This window comes from Heterocephalus glaber, unplaced genomic scaffold (assembly GCF_053883595.1).
Source record: "Heterocephalus glaber isolate CG9 unplaced genomic scaffold, H.glaber_assembly_v1.0 deba00000071, whole genome shotgun sequence".
Lineage (NCBI taxonomy): Eukaryota > Metazoa > Chordata > Mammalia > Rodentia > Bathyergidae > Heterocephalus > Heterocephalus glaber.
In genome coordinates this window covers 37,030,160-37,051,174 of record NW_028258137.1, presented here as the reverse complement: position 1 = coordinate 37,051,174, position 21,015 = coordinate 37,030,160, and the positions used below count along the sequence as shown (strand labels likewise).

Below are 21,015 nucleotides of genomic sequence, written 5' to 3'. Positions count from 1 at the left end.
AGGTGGGACTCCAAGCATCACTAAGATTCCTTCCAGCTTCAACACGCACCCTTTAATTGGGCTCCTGTGGTTAATAAATGAATAAACTGCCATTGAACCCAAGCAGACTACTGAGGAAAAACATGAGCTGAGCAGGCAATGTTTTCCAGGGCCCAAAAATGTTTCACTCCTTTACAGAGGCTTGGATATATTTTATAGATTGAAACAAAACCAACAGAATCGTGGAGGTGTGTGAGCCTCAACTAGGGCTTCAGTTTCTCACTAGGTAAATGATGGTCCAACTGCCCATCCCACCCATTTTTAGTGAAGAGTCCCTCCAGGAGAAAGTCACTTGTAAGTAAGGCAAAAGTGACTACAATATGAATAAATGAATAGGTTATATCAGAGGACAATCCTGTTGTTAGGAAATATACATATGAGTATTTAATAACAGAGGGGTGCAGTGCTTCCAACTTTAAAATGGTTTTGAAATATGTATTTATCCATATGTATTAGAGGAGGAATAGGAGGGAAAGAAGCAAAAGGCAAACATGATTAATCTGAGAAAAGCCCAACATGGTGGTGCACACCTTCAATCCCAACACTTGGGAGGCTGAGGCAGGAGGATCACTGAGAGTTTGAGACCGGCCTAGACTACACAGTGTTGGAGACCAGCCTAAACTATAACTAAACTTTTCTGTCTCAGAAAACCAAAACCAAGCCAAACCAAACAAAAAAGAGTAATCTGGGTAAAGATAGTACCAGATAGTACCTTTGTTCTACTCCTACAACTTTTCTGTAGGTTGAAAATCATATCAAAATAGAAGCCTATAACAACAAAAATTGCTCAGAAAAATACCTATCCGAAATGTACTGCCCTTTCTGTAAACTCTGTTACACCCCAGCATAAAAGAGAACATTTATGACATATTTTCCTATAACTTTCTCCTCCTCTGTCCCCTTCTCAGGCTGTGGCTGGGAGCCTGGTGCCCTGCTCTCAGCACTTCACTGTGCCTCTGGGACTTCCAGGCACAGTGAGGCCAGGCCTGGGTTTCCATGGCTCTCGTGCACCTCTGTGACAGCGAGAGCTCCCCTTGTACTACCTCCTTGTCCAGTGAACATGGGCATTCCTGCTTTTGTGTTTTTATTGTGAGACTGGGTCTTGCTAAGTTGCTAAGCTGCCCAGGCTGGGCTGGAACTTTCAATCCTCCTGCCTCTCCTCCCAGGCATGCACCACCATGCCTGGCTCAGAGAGGCCACCTTCTATGCATGCCACAGTTTTCCTGAGAAGAAGACTTGATGGACTGGGCAGCATTGCAGATCTCACAGGGCTGTCATGCCTGGTGCTGGGAGGGCTTATGTTTTTCACTCCCAATCAGGCAGGCTCTGGCCAGGACTCCAGGACCCAGGACTTCACCTCCCTGTGCCAGCTCTGGATGATCCCTGCCTGGGTCCTCAGTACCTGCGGTGGCCTTCAGGTCCCTAAAGAATACATAAAATCCTTGACACCTCGAAACAACTCCATTGACCAGCAGCAACCCTCCCTCCCATTCCTTCTGTCTGCTTCTCTCAATTCTGCACCTCCTGCCAGGGAGGGTGCCCTGCCTTCCTCTCTCCTGGAAGCAAGGACAGGATAGGAGTGGCACACATTCATTACATTTCCACTCCAACTCAGCCTGCACATGCAAGCCCTCCTGCAAGTGCAGGGGAGGAAAGGACTGGGTTTTGATTGAGTGCCAGTCAGCTATGCCAAACACCTCTAAAGTCATTTCCTGTGAGGTTTAGAAACTCCAGCCCCACAGATTTTACAAAGAATGAAAATATGAGTTCCATAGGCAGAATTTTCAACCATGACAGTATTGACATTTTGGATAATTCTTTGACTCCGGAGCTGTTCTATAATTATAGGATGTTTAGTGGCATGCTGGTTTCTACCCACTAGGCACTGTAGCAACTGTCCCTCCAGTTGCCACACCCAAAAACCAGTGCCAAATTCACCTTTAAGGGCATGTGGCCATGTCTGGTTGAGAACCCCTGCTCTAAAGCCATCATGGAAAGGCACTGGACACATATTCTGAGGAAATCATTAAGGAAGCACATGAAGATGGAGCTACTAAGGTGTGGCATGGTAGATAACAAAAGAACAGAGTACGTGCAAATCCTGGAATACTGCACAGCCTTTAAAGACCAACCCAGGATCTACACCAATGGGCATAAAAAGATGTCTATGATGTATCAACAAGTGAAAATCAGAGTTATAGTATAATGGCAGAGAGTAAATACTATGGTTTGGCATTAAAATAATTCTGGAAGGCAACAGCCCAGAATGGTAATAAACAATATTTAGCTCTAAATGGGGAGATACATGCAAATTGCTTTTTTCTTTTGCTTGCTTGTATCTGCTAGGCTGTTGACAATGAACACGTATTGATATGGAAAAATTTTAGATAACTTAATAGATTGAATATTAAGGTAGTTGTAGAAGCAAAATAAGTAATGTGTTCTTTTAAGATTTGCTTTTCCTGTAACTCCTTGTTTAAGGTGAGGATTATCTGACTCTAACCAGTAACTTCATTAACCTAACAAAGTTACCATGCCAGGGTGAATTTACAATGTATATGTGCCTATCTTGTGTCTGTGACTTGTAAATAGGAACTGGAATTGTATTTACACATCGAAGACCACTAGGGATGAGGTAATGGCTAAAAAGGATATAAAAAGGAAAATGCTGAACAAAGGGCGCACAGATACTGACCAGACTGGTTTCTGGTGTTCCCACCATTTCGCGAGAAGAAATTTTATTATTTTATCCAAATTCTGTGTCTCTGTGTATTTTTTTCCGAGATTTCCGTAATAGTATTAATTATTTTATAAGTTGTAAAAATTGTTCAACAAGAAAAACAGCAACCCCAAATTTTGGGCGCTTGCTTCTCTGAGCAGACACCCACAAACCACTTCTCCCTGGGGGCAAAAGGCCCATTTTGCCTCACCCTTTTCTTCTGCCAGATGTAAGAATCTCCTGCCTGAGGAAAATAGTTAAATAGACCCGCTCGTTCTGTTGTTTCTCCCCTTTCCCACGTCTCCACCTACTCTCTCCTCCCCGGTTCCAATAGAGACTAACATTTGCTTTCAGGCAGGGCTGATCTTCAGCTCAACCCCCAGTGTATGTTTGGAGGTGGCAACAGCAGCAAAATCCCTAAACCTTCAGATCCTAACTGCCTGTGGTTCTTCCCAGCTGTCCTGGGCTCACTGAGGAGCACTGTGCACAGCCCCTTCTCCTCCAGCCTAGCCCAAGGGTGCAGGCTCTGGCTTCCTCGTCCCTGCCTTCCTCATCCCTCGAAGCTTCTCTGCTAATCAGCAGCCCTGGCCCAGCCAGAGCTGAGTGGGCAGAGATGGCACCGAGCCACAGTGAACAGGCTGCAGGGCAAGAGGGGCAGCACAGGTCAGGATGCACTTGAGGGTGTGCCCTGGATTAACTGGACCACAGCTGTCCTCCCCTACCCCAATCCTGGCAGATTCCGAGCAGATGGTACTGGAGAAGCTCAAGTCCCAGGCTCTCTCTGGCTCGGGGTTCATGCCTGGGAAAGCATGTCCAGGGCACACCTTGCTGGTCCCATGTGCCAGGCAGTGCTGGCCCCTCCCAGTACATCTTAGCCATAAGCCTTGTGATGCCCCTTTGGGGTCAGCAAGGCGACCTCCATGGCACAGATGAAGAGTGAGACGGATAGACAGCTTATCTGAGCTCACAGGCAGGGAAAGAGGGCTCTGAGAGGTTCAAGTTTCCCCTCCTCACGGGCTGTCCTTCCCGCCCTCGAATGTAGAAGAATACATCAAAGGTCCTTTCCATAGCAACAAATATCCAGGGCAACCAAGAGCAGTTCTGTGATAAGAAAGTGAGTCCTAGACCCAAGACCTGTGGCTTTTTCAGTTGTCTGGCAGAGGGCTTGATCATCCTTTGTGCTATCAGAGTGACAACCACACACAGGGCACTTTGTGACCAGTGCAGTAACACAGTGCCCTATGCTTGCAAGAGGCCATGCTTAGTTAAAAATGCAGCTATATGATTTTTGGGGGGGGCGGTGGTACTGGGGATTGAACCCAGGACCTTCCCAATGAGCTACATCCCTGGCCCTTTTTTCTGGTACTGGGGATCGAACTTGGGACCTTGCTCTTTTAAGGCAGGTGGTAGCAACACTGAGCCAAATCCCTGGTCCCTTTTTTGTTTTTTATTTTGAGATAGGGTCTTGCTAAATTGCTAAATTTCCCAGGGCAGGCTTGAACTTGTTATCCTCCTGCCTCAGCCTCCCAGAGGGCTGGGATTATAGGTATGTGTCACCATGCCCAGCTCCATTGTGAAATTTTAATTTGTTGAACATGGGTGACATATTTCCATTAGCTGCTCCTGCTTCTGGGAGTTTCTGGTCCACCTTCTCCCTACATTTGGCACTCCCAATCTTAAAGCTTCCAGTGGAGCCAGGGCCCCAGGAAGGGATGTTTTCCTAGCTGTGTCTGAAACTGAAACAAAACAAAACAAAGCCCCAAATCCAAGCAATTACTCAATGAAGTCTCCACCAAGACAAATCCCACCCCTGCCCCTCTCAAAGACATGCTTCCCTTTTGAGATTCCTATTCCTCCTCACACCCTAACCTCAGGGCCTTGCTGTCATTTTCAGGAGACTCAGGGGTGAAAATGACATGGGGCTCTCTTCCCTGCTGAGTTCCTGAATAATTCTGCCTATTTCCTGTTGCTGAGATCACTGTTAGAGGTCCTTTTTTTTCCATCCCTGTCCTCTCCTCTCCTGTTCACACACTGCACACACAGAGTCATAGGGGATGTGCTGAGGGATGTCTTTTAGTCACCTTCCTCATCACTGGGACACAGTACCTAACACCCACAACTTAAGGCAGGAGAGGTTTATTTTGCCTCAAGTTTCAGTCCATGGTCAGCTGGCTCCGAGGCAGGGTGGCACAACAGTGGGGCATGCTGAGGAGAGCTGCTCATAGTGGACTGGAAGCAGAGCAAAGGGAGGAGCCAGAGAAGAGATAAATGCTTGCAGACCACACCTCCAGTGACAGGTCTCCAAACAGACCCAGCCTCTCAACAGCAACAGCTAAACACCTCCATAATCCAAAGGCCTCTCAAAAGCCCTGCTTTGGATTGCTTGAGGCTTTGGGGAGCATCTAGATGTAAACCATAACAAGGGAGGATGGAATTCCATATTCTTGGCAGGTCCAGAATCTTTCCTCAGCCCTTACCCTGAATAAAGTGCTCATCAGAGAACTTCCAGAGCCCGTGCAACCTCAGCCAATTTTGGCTAACATGTCACTCCAGGGACCTGGCTCAAAGTGGGTGCTCATACAATGACATCACGGGATGTCCTCTGGAAGCTCCCTAGGATGCCTGCATTCCCTGGAGGCTATTCCTGGCTAGTGGGACCAGCCTGTGAGCTGGCAGGGCCATCTCCCAAGGAGGGGAGGAAAAGGTCACAGATCTTGCAGTTGTGATGTCCCCAACATAAGGACAAGTTCTCTCCAAAAAAAAAAAAAAAAAAAGGTTACACATAACAGAGCATTTGTTTATGTAGTATCTATAATAAATGGAGGCTCTAGCCGAGGATTTAGCTTAGTGGTTCCACTGCCTGCCTCGCAAGCACAAGGACCCAAGTTCGATCTCCGGTACCAAAAAACAAACAAATAAATGGAGGCTCTAATACAGATTTGCTTCCTTTGGTGTCTGGGTACGGTAGGCAGAATAATGGCCCCTAGAGATGTCCCCATCCTAGTTTCTGGAGTCTGTGACACAAGAGAATTACGGTTGCACAGGCTGAAGGTTGCTTGCTAGCTGACCTTAAATGAGGGACAGCATCCTCCCGCAGGTGGGTGAAGGAATCCAGAGGAGGCTGGAGTGACACTGTGTGACAAGGACTCAATGTGCCACTGCTGGCCTTGCTGACGGAGGATGGGGCACGGCCAAGGGCAGCAGGTGGCCTTTGCAGGCCGGAAAAGGCAAGGAAACTGATTTACACCAGGGCCTCACGAAAGGGACACAGCCCCATGGACACTCTGATTTAGCCCAGGGAGGCCTGAGTCAGGCTTCTAACCTGCAGAACTGTAAGAAGATGATTCATTTTGCTGTGATCACTCTCCTGGGGTCCTTGGGAGTCTTTAACAAACAGCCAAGCAGAGGCAGGAAGGAAGCTCTCAGCGTGCTGGCATTGCCCCTGACAGTGGGGATCCCTCACTTGGGGGTCTGGGTGGACCAGCTGAGCCCAGAAGCTCCTACCCCACATCCTATCAAGCCTGGATTATTGTGTCAACTAAATGAAACACAAAGGGCTGGGGTGTAGCTCAGCAATACGTTCTATGTTTACCATGTGTGAGGTAGGCCCTGGGCTCCATTCCCAGCACCAGAAAGCCATGGAAAGAACTATTGAATACAGATTCCCAAGAGATAATGGAGAATGTACATAAATGAACACTCAGCCCCTATTCATCCTCTTCGGAAATGCTGACATAATTAACATGGTTTCTTCCAGAGCAGCAGCACTTTGTTTTAAAGTCACAGGGCCTGCTCAGAATCTGATGGCAAGAAACTGTCAATAGGCACAAAACCTTGTACCTTGTTTCGGGGGGCCTGTGACACCCCTGAGGCAAAACTTCAGCTCAAAAGCCCTGGGAAAGCAGAGAAGGGGAAGTTGAGGACTCTGTAAAGCCTGAGTCCTTAGGGTTACATCCTGTTGGCTCCTTACTTTCTGCCTACAGATAAGGCTCACCTGGCTCTGACCTGTAAACTCCAGAATTATCTGTAAGGGCATCTTCTTTCCCCACTGGCCTGCAAAATCTTAGGGATTATAGACCAGGAGCCAGTGCTAGGAATAATATGTGACAATAATGAATTGCATAAAGGAGAAAAGACTCTGGAGGCCAGTTTTCTGACATGGCAACTGCAGATCTTATAGGTGGAAAGGCACAAAGTCAGGCATGGCAGCACATGCCTGTAATCCCAGCACTCGGGAGGCTGCGGCAGGATTGCCTAGAGCTTGAGCCCAGCTTGGGCAACATAGTGAGTTCAAGACCAGCCTGAAGTACATAGTGACTGACCCTGTCTCAAAAAACAACACCTACAGCTCTCATGGACCATGGGGAAAGACAGACACCTAGATCCCTACTACTGTCTGCAAGAGGGTGGTGATGGAGAGGGGAAGTGTGCAGTTATGCCTGCTTGGAATGCCTTTTTCCCATTCTGTTGCCTGGAGGACTTCCGCTGACCTTCTCAAAGGCATCTCAGTGTCATCCTCATACACATGGTGACCTAAACCGTGCTCCTCCTTCAGCCATTCCTGCACCATACTCCTACTTCCATCCTGGCGCTGTCACACTGAGTTATGACTGACCTAGCATTTCTCCCTCTAGATCCAAGGCTTCTGAGGGTAGGGATGACCACCTGCTCACCTGTGTATTCTCAGCACCTGGCCCACACTCGGCAGTGTCCATGAAGGTATGGGGAAGGGAATCTAATTCGACATCTAAACCTCTGCCTGCCTGTCTCCACCCAGGCACAGCGGAGGGCTCCTGCAGGAGTCCAACCTGAGCAGAGTAAAAACATCAATATGCAAATTCAGTGCCATCATACAGTGTCCGGGAACCCCTTTTACACCTTTAAATACTTCATCTTTTTCACAAACACAATTAACATCCATTAGGAAGAGCCCTGGCCAGGGAGAGACTTGGGAGATCAATTAGCTATTGAGCAATGATTTATGTGAGCCAAAATCTGTTCCTCTGACATGTAGACTAAAGACACCCCTGGTCGCCCCACAAGGCTGCTTGGTCCTCTGCCTCTCAGGGACAGTGAGACTCGGGGGGGCTGCCCGTGTGGGGAAGGCTCTTGCTGGCTCCCGCTCTCTTCTCTGAATGGGTGCAATCCCACCAGGCTCCCCTCGGGAAGACTGACTTTGCCTCAAGATTTTAAAAGCACCCAGGATGGCTTGAGAACCACTTGCTAAAAAGAAAAACAAAAACACTCGGAAAGCGTGTCTCCTTTCCAGAGCAGGCAAGGGAAGGAAGCGTCAACGGCAAAAGGACCTCGGATAGTCACTGGGATTGTGCGAGGTCTCGAAGGTGTCCCCTGGTTCATGTTCTTCCGGGACCTGGAACCTGAGCCCCAGTCAGGACGTCAGGGTGGGCTTTTGGGCCTGCAGCCTCACTAGATCACAGCTCCTGTCTAACCTTCAAGTCGGGCTGTAGGGGCTGGGCAGAGCCATGAACCTGCGCACCCAGCTGGCAACTCCCGCGGCTCCCACGCACAGTTCTGCAGGCCACGTCAGCCCACCACTGCTCCTCAGTTTCCCCACTTTGTTTTTTGGGGGGGTTTTTTTGGTACCGGGGATTGAACTCGGGTCCTTAGCTTGCAAGGCAGGCGGTGGAACCACTGAGCTAAATCCCCGGCCCAGTTTCCCCACTTTGAATACAGCCTCCCAGAGCTGGTTTCCCCAGGGACTGGGCAGTCAGTAAGGTTTTCCATGTGGACGATGGGCCAGAATCACCTTGGCCAATATGCAATGCTTAGGTATTTAACTAAGTCTAGAATGCATTGTCTGGAATTTACTTCAAGCTAATCCAAAAGAAAAAAAGAGCTATGAAGGACACTAGTAGGATACTTGATGACATTTCACTGGCCACTGGACTAGGTCATATCAAGGTTAAATTTCCTCTTGTGGATAAATATACTATGGTTATCTTTCTGTCCTTTGGAAATACGTACTATGGTATAAGGGGTGACTAAATATTGCATATAGTAAATGTTTAAATTTTTAAAAATATATTACAGTAAAAGATACATTTCCATTAATCCTCTTCAAAATACTCCCCCTCACTTTGAACACACTTATCCCTTCGTTCTTGCCACTTTCTGAAGCAGTTCTGGAAGTCCTCTTTCCTGTCTTTTCTAGGTGTGATCAAAACTCTGGTGAATGCTGCTGCCAAGTGTCATCCAAAGGAAAGGCAGGCTTGTAAAAAACTTTATGGTGTGTCCTCATTCACTGTATTTGCCAGGTTTGGCACCAAATGACTTCTGGATCTTTCCCAAAGTCAAAATGACCATGACAGATAAATGTTTTGAATCAATTCAGGACATTGAGGCAGCCACGACACTACAACTAATAATATTCACAATAGAAGACTTCCAGAACTGCTTCAGAAAAGTGGCAAGCACAACAGGATAAGTGAGTTCAAATGAGGCAAGAGTGTTTTGAGAATGATTTATAGCATGGTTCTTAAAAATTTTAATTCACCATATTTTTCCATCATACTTTGCATTGAGATAAAAGGGCACAATGTCTCCAGCTTATTCAGGCAAAGTGATATAGATGCACTTAAGTCGAGAGAGAGAGAGAGAGAGAGAGAGAGAGAGAGAGAGAGAGAGAGAGAGAGAGAGAGAGAGAGAAAAGGAAAAAGCTAATTGGGCAAAATGTATTTGGTGGAACTGGGTTGAGAGTAGGTGGGAGTTCCTTGTATGATTCTTAACAGCTGTTCTGAGTCCCAAATTATGTAGCAAGGAAAAAAGGTCAAAGAAAAAATATCCCCAAGTGAATAGAGATGTGGAGGGTATCAAACTCAATTCTCTTTATTTTTGTGTATGTTTGAAATTTTCTATCAATAAAAAAAAAATCACCTGTACCAAGCCTTAGGTACAGTTTGAACGACACAGAGCCTGGGCCTGGACACCATCCACAACTTACACGAAAATGAATTGTGTCAGGATGGCCACCTGAAGCTGACCGCATCCCCTCCTGTCCTCCCAACTCCCAGCACCACAAGGAACTAACTTTCCAATTTTATTTTTACGTTATTTTTTCTGTTGACAAAATTAGTATCAACTCCTTCAGAGGAGAGGATCTTACACAAAGGTACTTATAAATGAATAGAAAAATCACCTTTTAGACACACATTACTTCTATCACAAAAGCACTTCCTCTTGGGTCAAGTGTGATACCTAAAGCTCTAGAAATACGATCAAGCCTGATATCTTTCCTTACATGATATGGGATATTGATTATGCTGGGATGATTGGCTGATCCCCTCTCCCCCCAGTTCTCATTGGATTAGAACTGTGAAAGGGAAAGAAGCTGAGGATGATACAGATTCTATAACACAGAGGATGCACACACAGAGGTGATATTTAAAATATCTGAAAACTCCCAGGGCACCAATCAAGGCAGCTGGGTCAGGCATTACCCCTTTAACTCAGAGCCTGGGGGATGGCAGGTGGGCAGGAAGGCAGCATCTGCTTGCTATTTCAGTATTTTAGCCACAGGTAAAGACACTGGGGGAGCTCTCGGACTGAACTCCAGCTCTGTGCCTGAGGAACTATTAGCTCTAATAAATGCATATTCCAGCCCTCACCGGAGCACTGCCAAGCTGGGTCAGGTCGACTCTATAGGCAGAGGCTGGGACTTAGCTTCCCCCACAGTTCTAGACAGAGCTCTGGACCATTACATAGCACCCTGACACCTGCCCCACTGGCATAAGGATTATTTTGATTTCAAGGAAATTGAGAAGCAGATACAGAAAAACTCTCCACCATCCCCTTATCTGCCTTTCTATGGGGAAAAACAAAAGTTGGATGTGAAAATAAAGTTAGACCCTGATCTGTCAGCAGACACCACAGGAACATACATTAACAAGCCTTACTAGTATTTTTTTTTTTTTTTTGGTACCGGGCATCGAACTCGGGTTCTTGCATTTTCAAGGCAGGTGGCATAAGCACTGAGCTAAATCCCCAGCCCAAGCCTTACTAGTCTTTATCTAATTGGGTTCCTACAATTTGCCTTCTCTAGAGAATCAGAGTCCTTTTGTCATTTCTCTAAAAATTTACTGGGGTTTTATTTGTTTTGTATTTTGAACCAGTCTATGTAGTTCAGGCTGGCCTTGAACTCACTATGAAGTCTAGGCTGGCTTCAAACTCCTGCCTCAGCCTCCAGAGTGCTGGGATTAGACATGCACTATACAGGCAAGAATTCAAACCCATGCCTGAGGATTGTCCACTCCCTGTGTACCGCCATGTACATGCAGCACACAGGTTAATAAACTTCCATTGGTCTTTGTCTTATTTATCTCTTTTGTTACAGGGCTCTGTCCCACCTAAGAACTACAAAGGGTAGAGAGAAAATTATTTTTTCCACTCCTCCAAAGGAAGAAAGACCCTGGAGAATTTGAGTACAGTTCAGAAATGTGAGTGACTCACCCACTTGTCAAAGGCTGCAGGGCAAACACAGTGGGTTTCAGGTGGGAGGTGAAAGGCCAGGAGAGATGTGAGCCTCACTCCCTCTCGCTAATTAATGTGTCCTTGTGCTTACAGAGACACCAGGGCAAAACGAATGCTTTGGGGACATTCAAGTGAGTCACAGGCTGAGAATAGAGATGGGCTTCACTCTAACCATCTGCAAAGGTTTTTTTGTTGTTTTTTTTTTTGAGTCAGGGTCTTGCTATGTAGTTCAGGCCAGCCTTGAACTCACGGCAATCCTCCTGCCTCAGCTTCCCGAGGGCTGGGACTAGAGGTGTGTACTACCAGGCATGGCTGCAAAGGCTTTTTATGAACATCGATGAACTACAAAGCCATTAGGTTTCAGAAACTGATTTCTAATTTTATGTGTGGAACTTTGAAAAGACACGTGTTATTTTCCATTTTGTGCCCCTGCCTAGAGAAAGGTGTTATAGTTGGTTACAGTACTGGAGAGAAACCCTAACTGTTCTTCTCAGTTATAGAAGATAGGTTTGGAGGGGTGGGAGGGAGACAGGCCTGTAATTTCAGCTACTTGGGAGGCTAAGGCAAGAGGATGGAAAGTTTAATGCCAGCCTGGGCAACCTAGCAAGACCTTGTCTCAAAATAAAAAATAAACAGGGCTTGGGATATAGCTGAGTGGTAGAGCATCCCTGGTTCTCTCCTCAGTACTGGAAAAAACAAAAAAGAAGGAAGGTAGAGACCAGGGTCTTTGTTTTCTTACTGAATGCCTGACCCAGGGCCATAAGTATAAGTAATCAGTTGCTTACTTGATAATGCTTTTTTTTTTTGAGACAGGTCTTTCTATATAGTTCAGGCTGGCCTTGAACTCACTTTGTACCCCAGGCTGGCCTTGTACTTGAAGCGATCCCCCTGGCTCAGCCTCCCAAATGCTGGGATTATAGGCATGCACTACCACACTCAGCTTGAATTAATGCTTTTTGATGAAGAGGAGAGAGAGGATGCTGTTGGGGGTGGCCCTGCCTATTCTGTTCACAGGCTGTGCCTATAAGCCACCCCCTCTTCAGAGACTCCAGCTAAACACGACACAGCCCCAGTAGCGACATAGGATGAAATTCACATTCTAGACAGGGACATGAGAAGAAATTTAAACCTGAGTTGGCTCTCTACTGTCTCAGTTCATTTCCAAGTTCATCCTTCTCCCATTTCAGGGGCAGCTACTCGGAGGCTGAGGTGGGAGGATCATAAGTTAGCAAGACGCTATCTCAAAACAAAATTTGAAAAGGCTGGGGATGGAGCTCAGCTGCTTCCCAGGTTCAATCTCCAGTGCCACCAAAAACAAAAACAAATAAAAGAAAAAAAAACTCTCAGTCACTGGTTTTCCATTTTCCTCTTTTAATTCAGTTCCGGGATCCTGCCCCAGCCCAGCTTAACAGTTCCCCGGGCCCAGACTGGCCTCTACCTCCCACTACACCCCATAGGAGCCTGAGGAGCAAGAGGGGACTCTGTAGAGGGCACAGACCTCGGGCTCGCTGAGGTCCCCATCCTCCCCAGACACACAGTTCTGCAGCAAGGGAAAAGCTTTCAAAGCTAAGGGACCAAATACGAACTTCCCCTGGGGAGAAAGGCCAATGAGTGACACCAACTCATTTATTCCCTGACTCTCACCCAGAGGCAACCAGGACTGCAAGAAGGGCGGGGTGCTCGGATGTAGCTCGGTGGTAGAGCACTGGGTTCGCATGCAAGATGCCCTGGGTTCCATCCCTAGGGAGAGAGGAACAGAGACTTCGCTGGGTGTGTTGGTGCACTGGATTTCTCATTGGTGGCCTCAGAAACCTTCCTTACCACTTAGGTCACCAGAAGCTTAGTGTTCCCACACCTGCAGCCCAAAGCCTCCTAGCCGGTGCTCCCCAGTTCTGTGTCAGGCAGCCTCCCAGCTCGCTGCTGTCACCACCGCAATGCACCCGTTACATAGACAAGCTGAGTTCCCACAGGCCACTCGTGCGGGGACTCCTTGTTATTTTCCCCCGGCTCTGCTCATGAAAACAAAATTAATTTTCTAGTTCATGAATTAAACATTGCTGCCACTGCCGGCTGAAAGATTTCAGCAACAGCCTTTTCTGGCAAGAGAAGCAAGATCAGACTTGTTCTAAAATAAGCCGCAGAGGGTCAGGAGAGTAGGAGGGACCCAGAGAAGAGGAGGCCATTAAAAGGGCAAATTGAAAAATCCCACTCAAGCCCAGCTTCTCTGACACACCAGCCTGTGGTTGAACTTGAGGCTGGGGAGTGCATCTCTCTCTAACTTTGGTGTGTGTTGATCAATCTCCTGGTTATGTGTAGTGTGAAAGTACAGCTACTGCCAGGCCCGGTGGTGCAGACCTGTAATCCCAGCTATCTGGAGGCTGAGGCAGGAGGATGGCAAGACTGAGCTCAGTCTAGCAACTTAGGGAGACTCTATCTCAAGATAAATTTTTTTTTTAAAAGGGCTAGGGATGTAGCTCAGCACTCCTTGGATTTCATTACCAGTACCTGCCCCCACCCCAAATAATGCAGCTGTTCAGGGTGGGGTCTGAGAGTCCCCATTTCTAAAGTAGTCAGAGGATGTAATGCTGCAGGTTGGGGGCCACAGCCAGGCTTCTGAGGCTCAGATAGCCACAGCCAGGTACTGCCCCGTGTATCCTTGAGCTCTGGGCCACCTCTGGCAGAAGCCTGCATCCTGTGGACCAGAGCCCTCCCTCCCATGTTTCCTAGAAAGCACTGGATCTGTGGGGCCCCTGCACCCAGGAAATGGGGCACAGGATGCCGGAGAGAGGAGCCCTCGAGCCTGGGATGAGGTGAGTGAGGACTCTCTGCTTATAGCTGGTTGGAGGGAGTGGGGACCCACACATCACACACACACACACACACACACACACACACACACACACACACATACACACATGGGTACCCTTCAGAAGCCCCCACCAGCCCTGTTTGGAGCCTCCTGGCCCCCAGCTCTGAGTCACTGCCACCTCCAGCTCCAGAAAGGAGGCCACATGGAGAGTTATCACTGCACTCTATCACTCTTTCCAATAAGCCAGTGTCACCTAGACAGGGGCAGTGCCGGTGGCTGGCAGGCCATGGGAAATGAAAGAATGGTTCTTAGCTTGTCTGTGAAACACCAAAAAGTTAAAAATAGCTTTAAAAACAAAAAAAGCCAGGGCATCGCCAGCCAGGGAGGTTCTGACTCAGTAGGGTAGGTGGGGGCCCAGGCTTCTGTTTTGTTTGTTGAGACAGGGTCTCACTATGTAATTCAGGCTAGCCTTGAACTCACAATGTAGATAACTGATGGAGAGCCTCCTGGTTCAGCTTCCAGAGTGCTGGGATTACAAACATGTACCACCATGCCCGGCTCTGCTTCTGATTGGCAAACATCTGTCACCATCACTGGAGTGAAAAAGAAAATGCGTGAACTGGTAGATTCATGAAATGAATGTGTGGCTTTGTGCAGGTCTGGGTGGCTACCTGTGGCTGCTCACACACATGATGAACAAATGGCACAATGAAGAGGGAAGAGGGCTGGCAATTGAAACGGGAAAGAAAATCAGAGACAAGCACCTTTATGCACGAGCTGGGCTTCAGGACAAGCAGGTCCTTTCTTTCTCTTGGGCTGGCAAGCATCAGCGTCCAGAGGAAGAGCCGAAGGGAGGATGCAGAGGCTGCATCCAGGAGAGGGCTGGGTTCTTGGTTGCATTCATTCCAGCTACACCAGTGCTGGTTGTGTTACCGTTACACCTACCACACTGCTGGAGACCCATAGGCCACAGAGCAGAAGGGATCTGCCTAGGGCTACACTTGGAAGGTAGGGCCTTTGAGCCCAGCCCCTCTACCTTCAGTGCCCACACTCTTGTTTTTGTTTTTCTTGTATGTAGCTCAAGGTCTTGTATACTCAAGGTCTTTGGATTGAACCAAGAGCCTCTGGACTCAGCTATATCCCCAGCCCTTTTTTTGTTTGGTTTTGAGACAGGGTCTTGCTAAGGCACTATATTGTGTAGGGTGGGTTTGAATTTGCCATCCTCCTGCCTCAGTCTCCCTGAGGGCTGAGGCAGGAGAGTGATTTTGAGCCCAGCCTGGGCTACATAGTGAGACCCTGTCAGAAGAAAGAAAGAAAGAAAGAAAGAAAGAAAGAAAGAAAGAAAGAAAGAAAGAAAGAAAGAAAGAAAGAAAGAAAGAAAGGAAGGAAGGAAGGAAGGAAGGAAGGAAGGAAGGAAGGAAGGAAGGAAGGAAGGAAGAAAAAAGAAAGAAAGAAAGGAAGGAAGAAAGGAAGGAAACAAGCAGACAGAGGGACAGGTAGATTGCATGGCAGAGGGTACAGCATATCAAAGCAAACGTTCTGTGGGGAAAACGCCACCCAAACACTCTCTTTTGTCCTTAAATAACCCATCGTGGCTGTGTCACCCTTTCAAAAATCTATGGGCAGTTTTTCCTAGTGATTATGATCATTTTATGCAATACGAGAAACTAAACAGGATACTCAAGGACCGCCCAACCCCGGGCAGTAATAACAGTAGATGGCATTGAGTGCCTACTCCGAGGCAAACTGTTTCCCACCTGCTCCCTGTCGGCTTGGAGTTAAGTGAGGCTCACAAACTACAAAGTCTGAAGCTGAACTAATCCAAAATGCCAGGTTTTCAGCCCTGGTTTCTACTCTGCAGCTCAATTACTCATTTCATGATCACAGTGCTTGCAGTGATCTTGACCAGTTTCATGATAACCTCCATCTGTACGTATCCTTGTCGGGACTGTTCAGCCAGTAAAAAAAGCACACTTGGACTCTCCTGGGTTTTGCTGCAATCCAGCCTGGCTGAGGCTCACGGTCTTGTAAATTTATTAAAAATGCAGGAGTTGAGACAGCATGGACTAGGAATTATAGAGAGTAAAAGGGAAAGGTACGTTCTTTTCAGCTTAATTGAGCACTGAAGATTATTTTCAATGATGACTCAAGGGGACAGGAGAGAGAAAAACAAGTCAAAACTGAGATCCTAAGAGATTCTGAGAACTAATTTGGCTGTTTCTACATCAGTCATGACTATGCGCACAGGAAAGAGGCAGGGAAGGGAGGGAGGGAAAGGAGGGAATCTTTTTTTCTTTTTTTTTGTGCCGGGGATCGAACTCGGGACTTTGCGCTTGCAAGGCAGGCGCTGGAACCACTGAGCTAAATCCCCAGGCCAAGGTGGGAATCTTAAACACCAGGTGAGTTCAGCTGAACAAAAAGATTCTTAGCTACAAAACAGTCATCTTGGAGGAAGATAGAACAAAAGAGGAGCGTATGCAGGAGGAAGGATGTACAATGTACAGAGGGATTTGTGTTTTTCTCTCTTTGTTTCTTCCTCAGGGAAGAACTTTTATTTCTAGAGCCAGAGCCATCTTTTCCATGCACAAGGCAATGAAGCCAAGTCCTGTGCTAGTTTACGGTGCTGTCAGAAGATCTTTTATCCTTCCGCTATAGAAAAAAACCCAGTATTAGGACCAATAATAACAATTGCAGCAAAAATTACTTAACACTAACCAAGGGCCAGGCACTGTGCTGTGATAATATGATTTCATTTAATTCTCACATGATGAGTGAGTAGTATTTATACACCCATTTTACAGGTGAGAAAACTTGGATGCAGGGATATTAGTTTGTCCAAGGCCACACAGCTGCTAAGCGTGCAAGGATTCCCATTCCTATCCACCTTGCTCAACCTAGAAAACCTGGAGGCACATGGAAGCTAATGGCCTCGCTTTGTAGGCTCTTCCACAACCCAAAGGACTTGACAAAAAAGAAACGTTACCCGACAGTGACATCAAGACCAGCCCAAGCAGTGGGTGGAGGCTGTGCAGTGGCTGACAGATGCTGGCTCATCTCTAGGTGACTCCTGGTACAAGACTGCTGAACCCTCACCCTGCAAACCCCGGCTTCTATGGACTTCCCTCCACCACGTGCCTTGCTCATCACTGCCACTTCCCAGCGACTGTGTCACTGGTGACCCCCGCTCAGGACAGTCCAAATGTTCCAGTACTACAAGGCACCGTAGAATCCTGTGCCTGCTTCCCAGGGCAGGAAGACAGCTGATCCACTCAAGGGAGACGGCTAAAGGACTGCTTCACATGCCCAGTACTGTCACTGAAGTTTTCCTTTGAGGGGAAACAAAAATTATGTCACTGTGGGACATATTCAACAGACTCTGATGACATTTAGGAATAAATAAAAAAACTCCCTGACACTTCTGGACATCAACAGCCAGATACCTGGAGATAATCAGGGGAAAGGTGCATAGGGACTTCTACTTGCCCCAAGTCGTCTATCTGAAACTATGACCACTGCCCATCACCCTACTGAAGAGTCAGGGCACGATGATCTGTCCCTTTGGCCGGGAGCCCTCAAGCCCAGCAATTCTGTGAATCTGTCTTCAGGTGGAGATTCTCCCTCCAGCGGAAGTTTGCTTTCTGTCTCTGAGAGACACAACCCATGCCTGTGAGCGCTTAGAATATTCTCTTCTGACAGCTGTGCACTCCAAACCTGGGAGGGTCAGAAGGGAGAACAGCCTCAGTGTGAACCACGAAAAGGTGGAGGTCAAGCAGCAGTGGAGGCAGGATGGAACTACTTGATGGATCTTCTGTGGATGACATTTTCCAGCCCGCAAATCACTCCCGGCATTCTGCACACCTAACACATCCCTTGAGGGGTGCACAGCATGAATAATGCCTCTTGTTTCCAGGGCAACCTCTTGGGGGTAGAGGAAGGTGAATGATGGGTGGACTATGCCTATTTCCATGGCAATGCAAGTCCCTGAGTAGATGAGCAGTCCACTGGGGTGAGAACTCAGCTCTAAGGCCAGAGAAAACCAGTGAGGGAGAAGCCCAGAAGGGCGGACTGCATGGGGAGATCCGCAGGTCAAAGCATCAGGGCTTTCACTGAAAAGGACTCTGGATCAACAGTCCTCCAATTCCTGCTGGTTGTCTAATAAGGCCGAGCCATCGTCACAAAGGATCTTAGCTCAAATTTGTCCCTCGTTTCTTCCCCCCAAAGATGTCCATCCAATATGATCCATAGCTTGGAATGTTTCTAAGTCACAGTTTTGGAACTTGAAACTACAACATCCACGGTCTGCTCTTTCCCCTTTTCTTTTCTTTCCGAGCAGCACTGAAGGTAGGGAAAGAATGGAAATTTAGAGAACGGAGTCCACAAAGCGTGGTGAAGGAAGCAGCCCATACAGGGAGGTATGGGCTAGGGTTTGGAGACATTGCCCACAAAGGGGAAACTAGATCCCTGCAATGTGCTGGCTACTCTGAGGTGGCTAGAGGACGTTCATGTCCTCTGGCTAAGGTCTTTCAGAATAAAGATTTTGTTTTCCCTACTGGGAAGCCTGGGAAAGGTTGACTGCAAACCTGGGAGGGGCCTTGTCCTGGTGGCCCCTGACCAAATGCCAGGGTCTCAGGGTATGACCGCTGTAAGGAGTGGAGCCCATGGGCCCCATGGAGCTCCTGGCACGTAAGATAAGTCTTTAAGTGCTCTCTGGGAACAATGCAGCTATTAAAGGCCAGTCCCACAGGCTCTGAAGTCCCCTGCACAGTCCTGCCCAGTACCCCAGGAAGCTCTGGGAGGCCTGGGCTTTGGCTGGCACAGTGGGAGTGTATCCATTTGATAACAGCTGAATACCTCAAAATGTTGTCACTTAAAGGTAAGAGAAGATGGAGAATTAAACCACTTATCAGAGGCAACGGTGAAAACCACACCAAGTAAGAAAATGCACTGAGCAGGAGAACACAGCAAGGGCCTGCCCAGAGCTCTCGGGGGCTTTTCAAGGCTCCAAGATTCCCAACACTCTCAACATCCCTCAACACTATGTTCCCTCTCTGAGCCGAAGAGGCACCCTACTCGGGCTGGGGTTTCTTCCAGAAGCCGACTGCAGGGTTCTGAGGGAGGGCTGGGAATCCAGCAGTCCTGTTGTCTACACAGGCATCTGCAGCTGGAGCTACGCCAGGAAGCAGCCTTGCAGGAAGAGCTCTTTTTACTGTCCTCCTGTCTCATCCCTTCTGGAAACAAAAGCAGTTGTGTTTCTCCTGCCCTGGTTCCTCAGAACGGAACTGGAGCTAGAAAGGCCTCTTGGACTCCTCTTCAAAGGCTCAGGCCGGCATATCAATGTCTGTGCCTCTTGTTTGGCCACTGCCACTGCAGTGACAGAAGCCAAACCAGTTCCTAGGGTGTGGAAGGCCTGTGAGGTGGCTCAGAGATGCGCCTCAGGGGTTGTGCTGAGCAGGCAGCAAGTCCCTAGGACCCTGGAGCAGCGGTGGGGCTTCAGGGCTTCCTCCTCTGCATGTGGGAGTGCAAGGAGGAAGGGTGGCAAGACGGCCACAGGTGCACTCAGAGCTGCACCACCACATAGAAAAGGGCCCAGAGAGGAATCTGATGGCCATGTCGGGCTTGGTGCTGGGGCAGAGCGCTGTGGTCACTACCAAGAAACTTCTGGGGCCGAGTACTGCAAGTGAGCAGAGATGATCACACTCCCATCCCCGGCCAGTATCTTAACACCCTTCCCCTAGCGCCAAACTCCTTCTGTCCTTAACTCAGCCCAGGCCCGTGGCCACCGAGGAGCTTAAGGGGGACCCCGGGACCCGCGAAGGTGGCACTCGCACCCCGTTGTCCCCTTCGCACCCCTACCCGAGAGCCCACAAACGCGCATCACTCGGCACAAGTTGACAGCACGGTACAGATGTCCCTGCCCGGCCCCGGGCTGACTTACCCCAGAGCAGGGTGAGAGGCTGGGCCCTGGGCACGAGCACCAGGGCGTACACGGCTCCTGCGTGCAGCAGGCCCATGAGGACCACGTTCCTCCACACCACGGTCAGCCGCTGCCCGCGTGCGCCCGGCCCCTCTGGGCCGCCCTGCTCCTCGGCGCCGCTGCAGGGGACCGTCCCCGCGCCAGGCATGGTAGAGACGCTCTTGGCTTCTGGTGGTTCTCGGCACCGTGATCCTCGCTCCCGCCGCCCTCGGATCCTCTCTGCCCCACAGGCGCTCGGCGGGTCCCGGCAGCCACTCGGCGGGCGCGCGTCCCCAGTGCACTGCGCTGCGAGGACCAGAAGCGGGTGCGCGGCGGGCGGAGGAGGCGACCTGCGGTGCTGCAGCCAATCAGGGTCGCTAGCGGGACTGGGACGCAAAGGCGCCCACTGGGGTCCCTGGCGGCCCCAGCGGGGCAGTGTGACTGGGCCCCAGGACCGAGTCTGAGAGTGCCTTGCCTCTCCTCTGATGTGCGAGCGCGCGCTTCTCTAGACTCCAAAATACCGTTTCCAATCTTTTTTTTTTGAGAAGCCTCTTCCCCCATTTCACCCCCAGCCACAAGCCACCGTGTTGGAGAATTTTCAGAAATGCACAGACCAATCCAAGGAAAATTAACCTGTGAATATGTCAAGTCTGCCCGTTTCTCCCTTCCCAAGTAGACGGAGTAGAGCTGTCCAGAGCGGCCCTTTGTTTCACTGAAAATGCAGAGGGGGAGCGTTGAGAGTTCCAAGGAGGTGCGTGTGGCTACAGCTGCTGGTGGGGAGCAGAAGGGAGGGGTGCAGGCCTGTGAGCCAGGGGCTCAGGGTTCTAGTTTTGACGCTCTTCAACCAACTCAGCTCTCTGACCCGAATTTCCTTACCTGGGAGGCAGACCTAGTATCTACTCTTCCTTTCAGCTTGCAAATTCTATGACTGTGACTTTGAAGAGGTGCATTATATTGACAATAAAAAAAAAAAAGCTAACATTATGATTACCCATTGTTAGGGATCCT

At 48.7% G+C, this 21,015-nt stretch overlaps 1 protein-coding gene across 1 annotated transcript in view; it reads right to left on the bottom strand.

Annotated features, from left to right (window-relative positions):
* Positions 1-20,493, bottom strand: part of Scd5 (stearoyl-CoA desaturase 5) — a 165,214-nt gene extending 144,721 nt beyond the window's left edge. The window contains exon 1 of the mRNA XM_004847968.4: positions 19,990-20,493. Within this exon, the coding sequence (XP_004848025.1) occupies positions 19,990-20,176 (187 nt within the window). The 5' untranslated portion in view covers positions 20,177-20,493. The remainder of the gene's footprint in view (positions 1-19,989) is intronic.
* Positions 20,494-21,015: the final 522 nt, after the last annotated feature.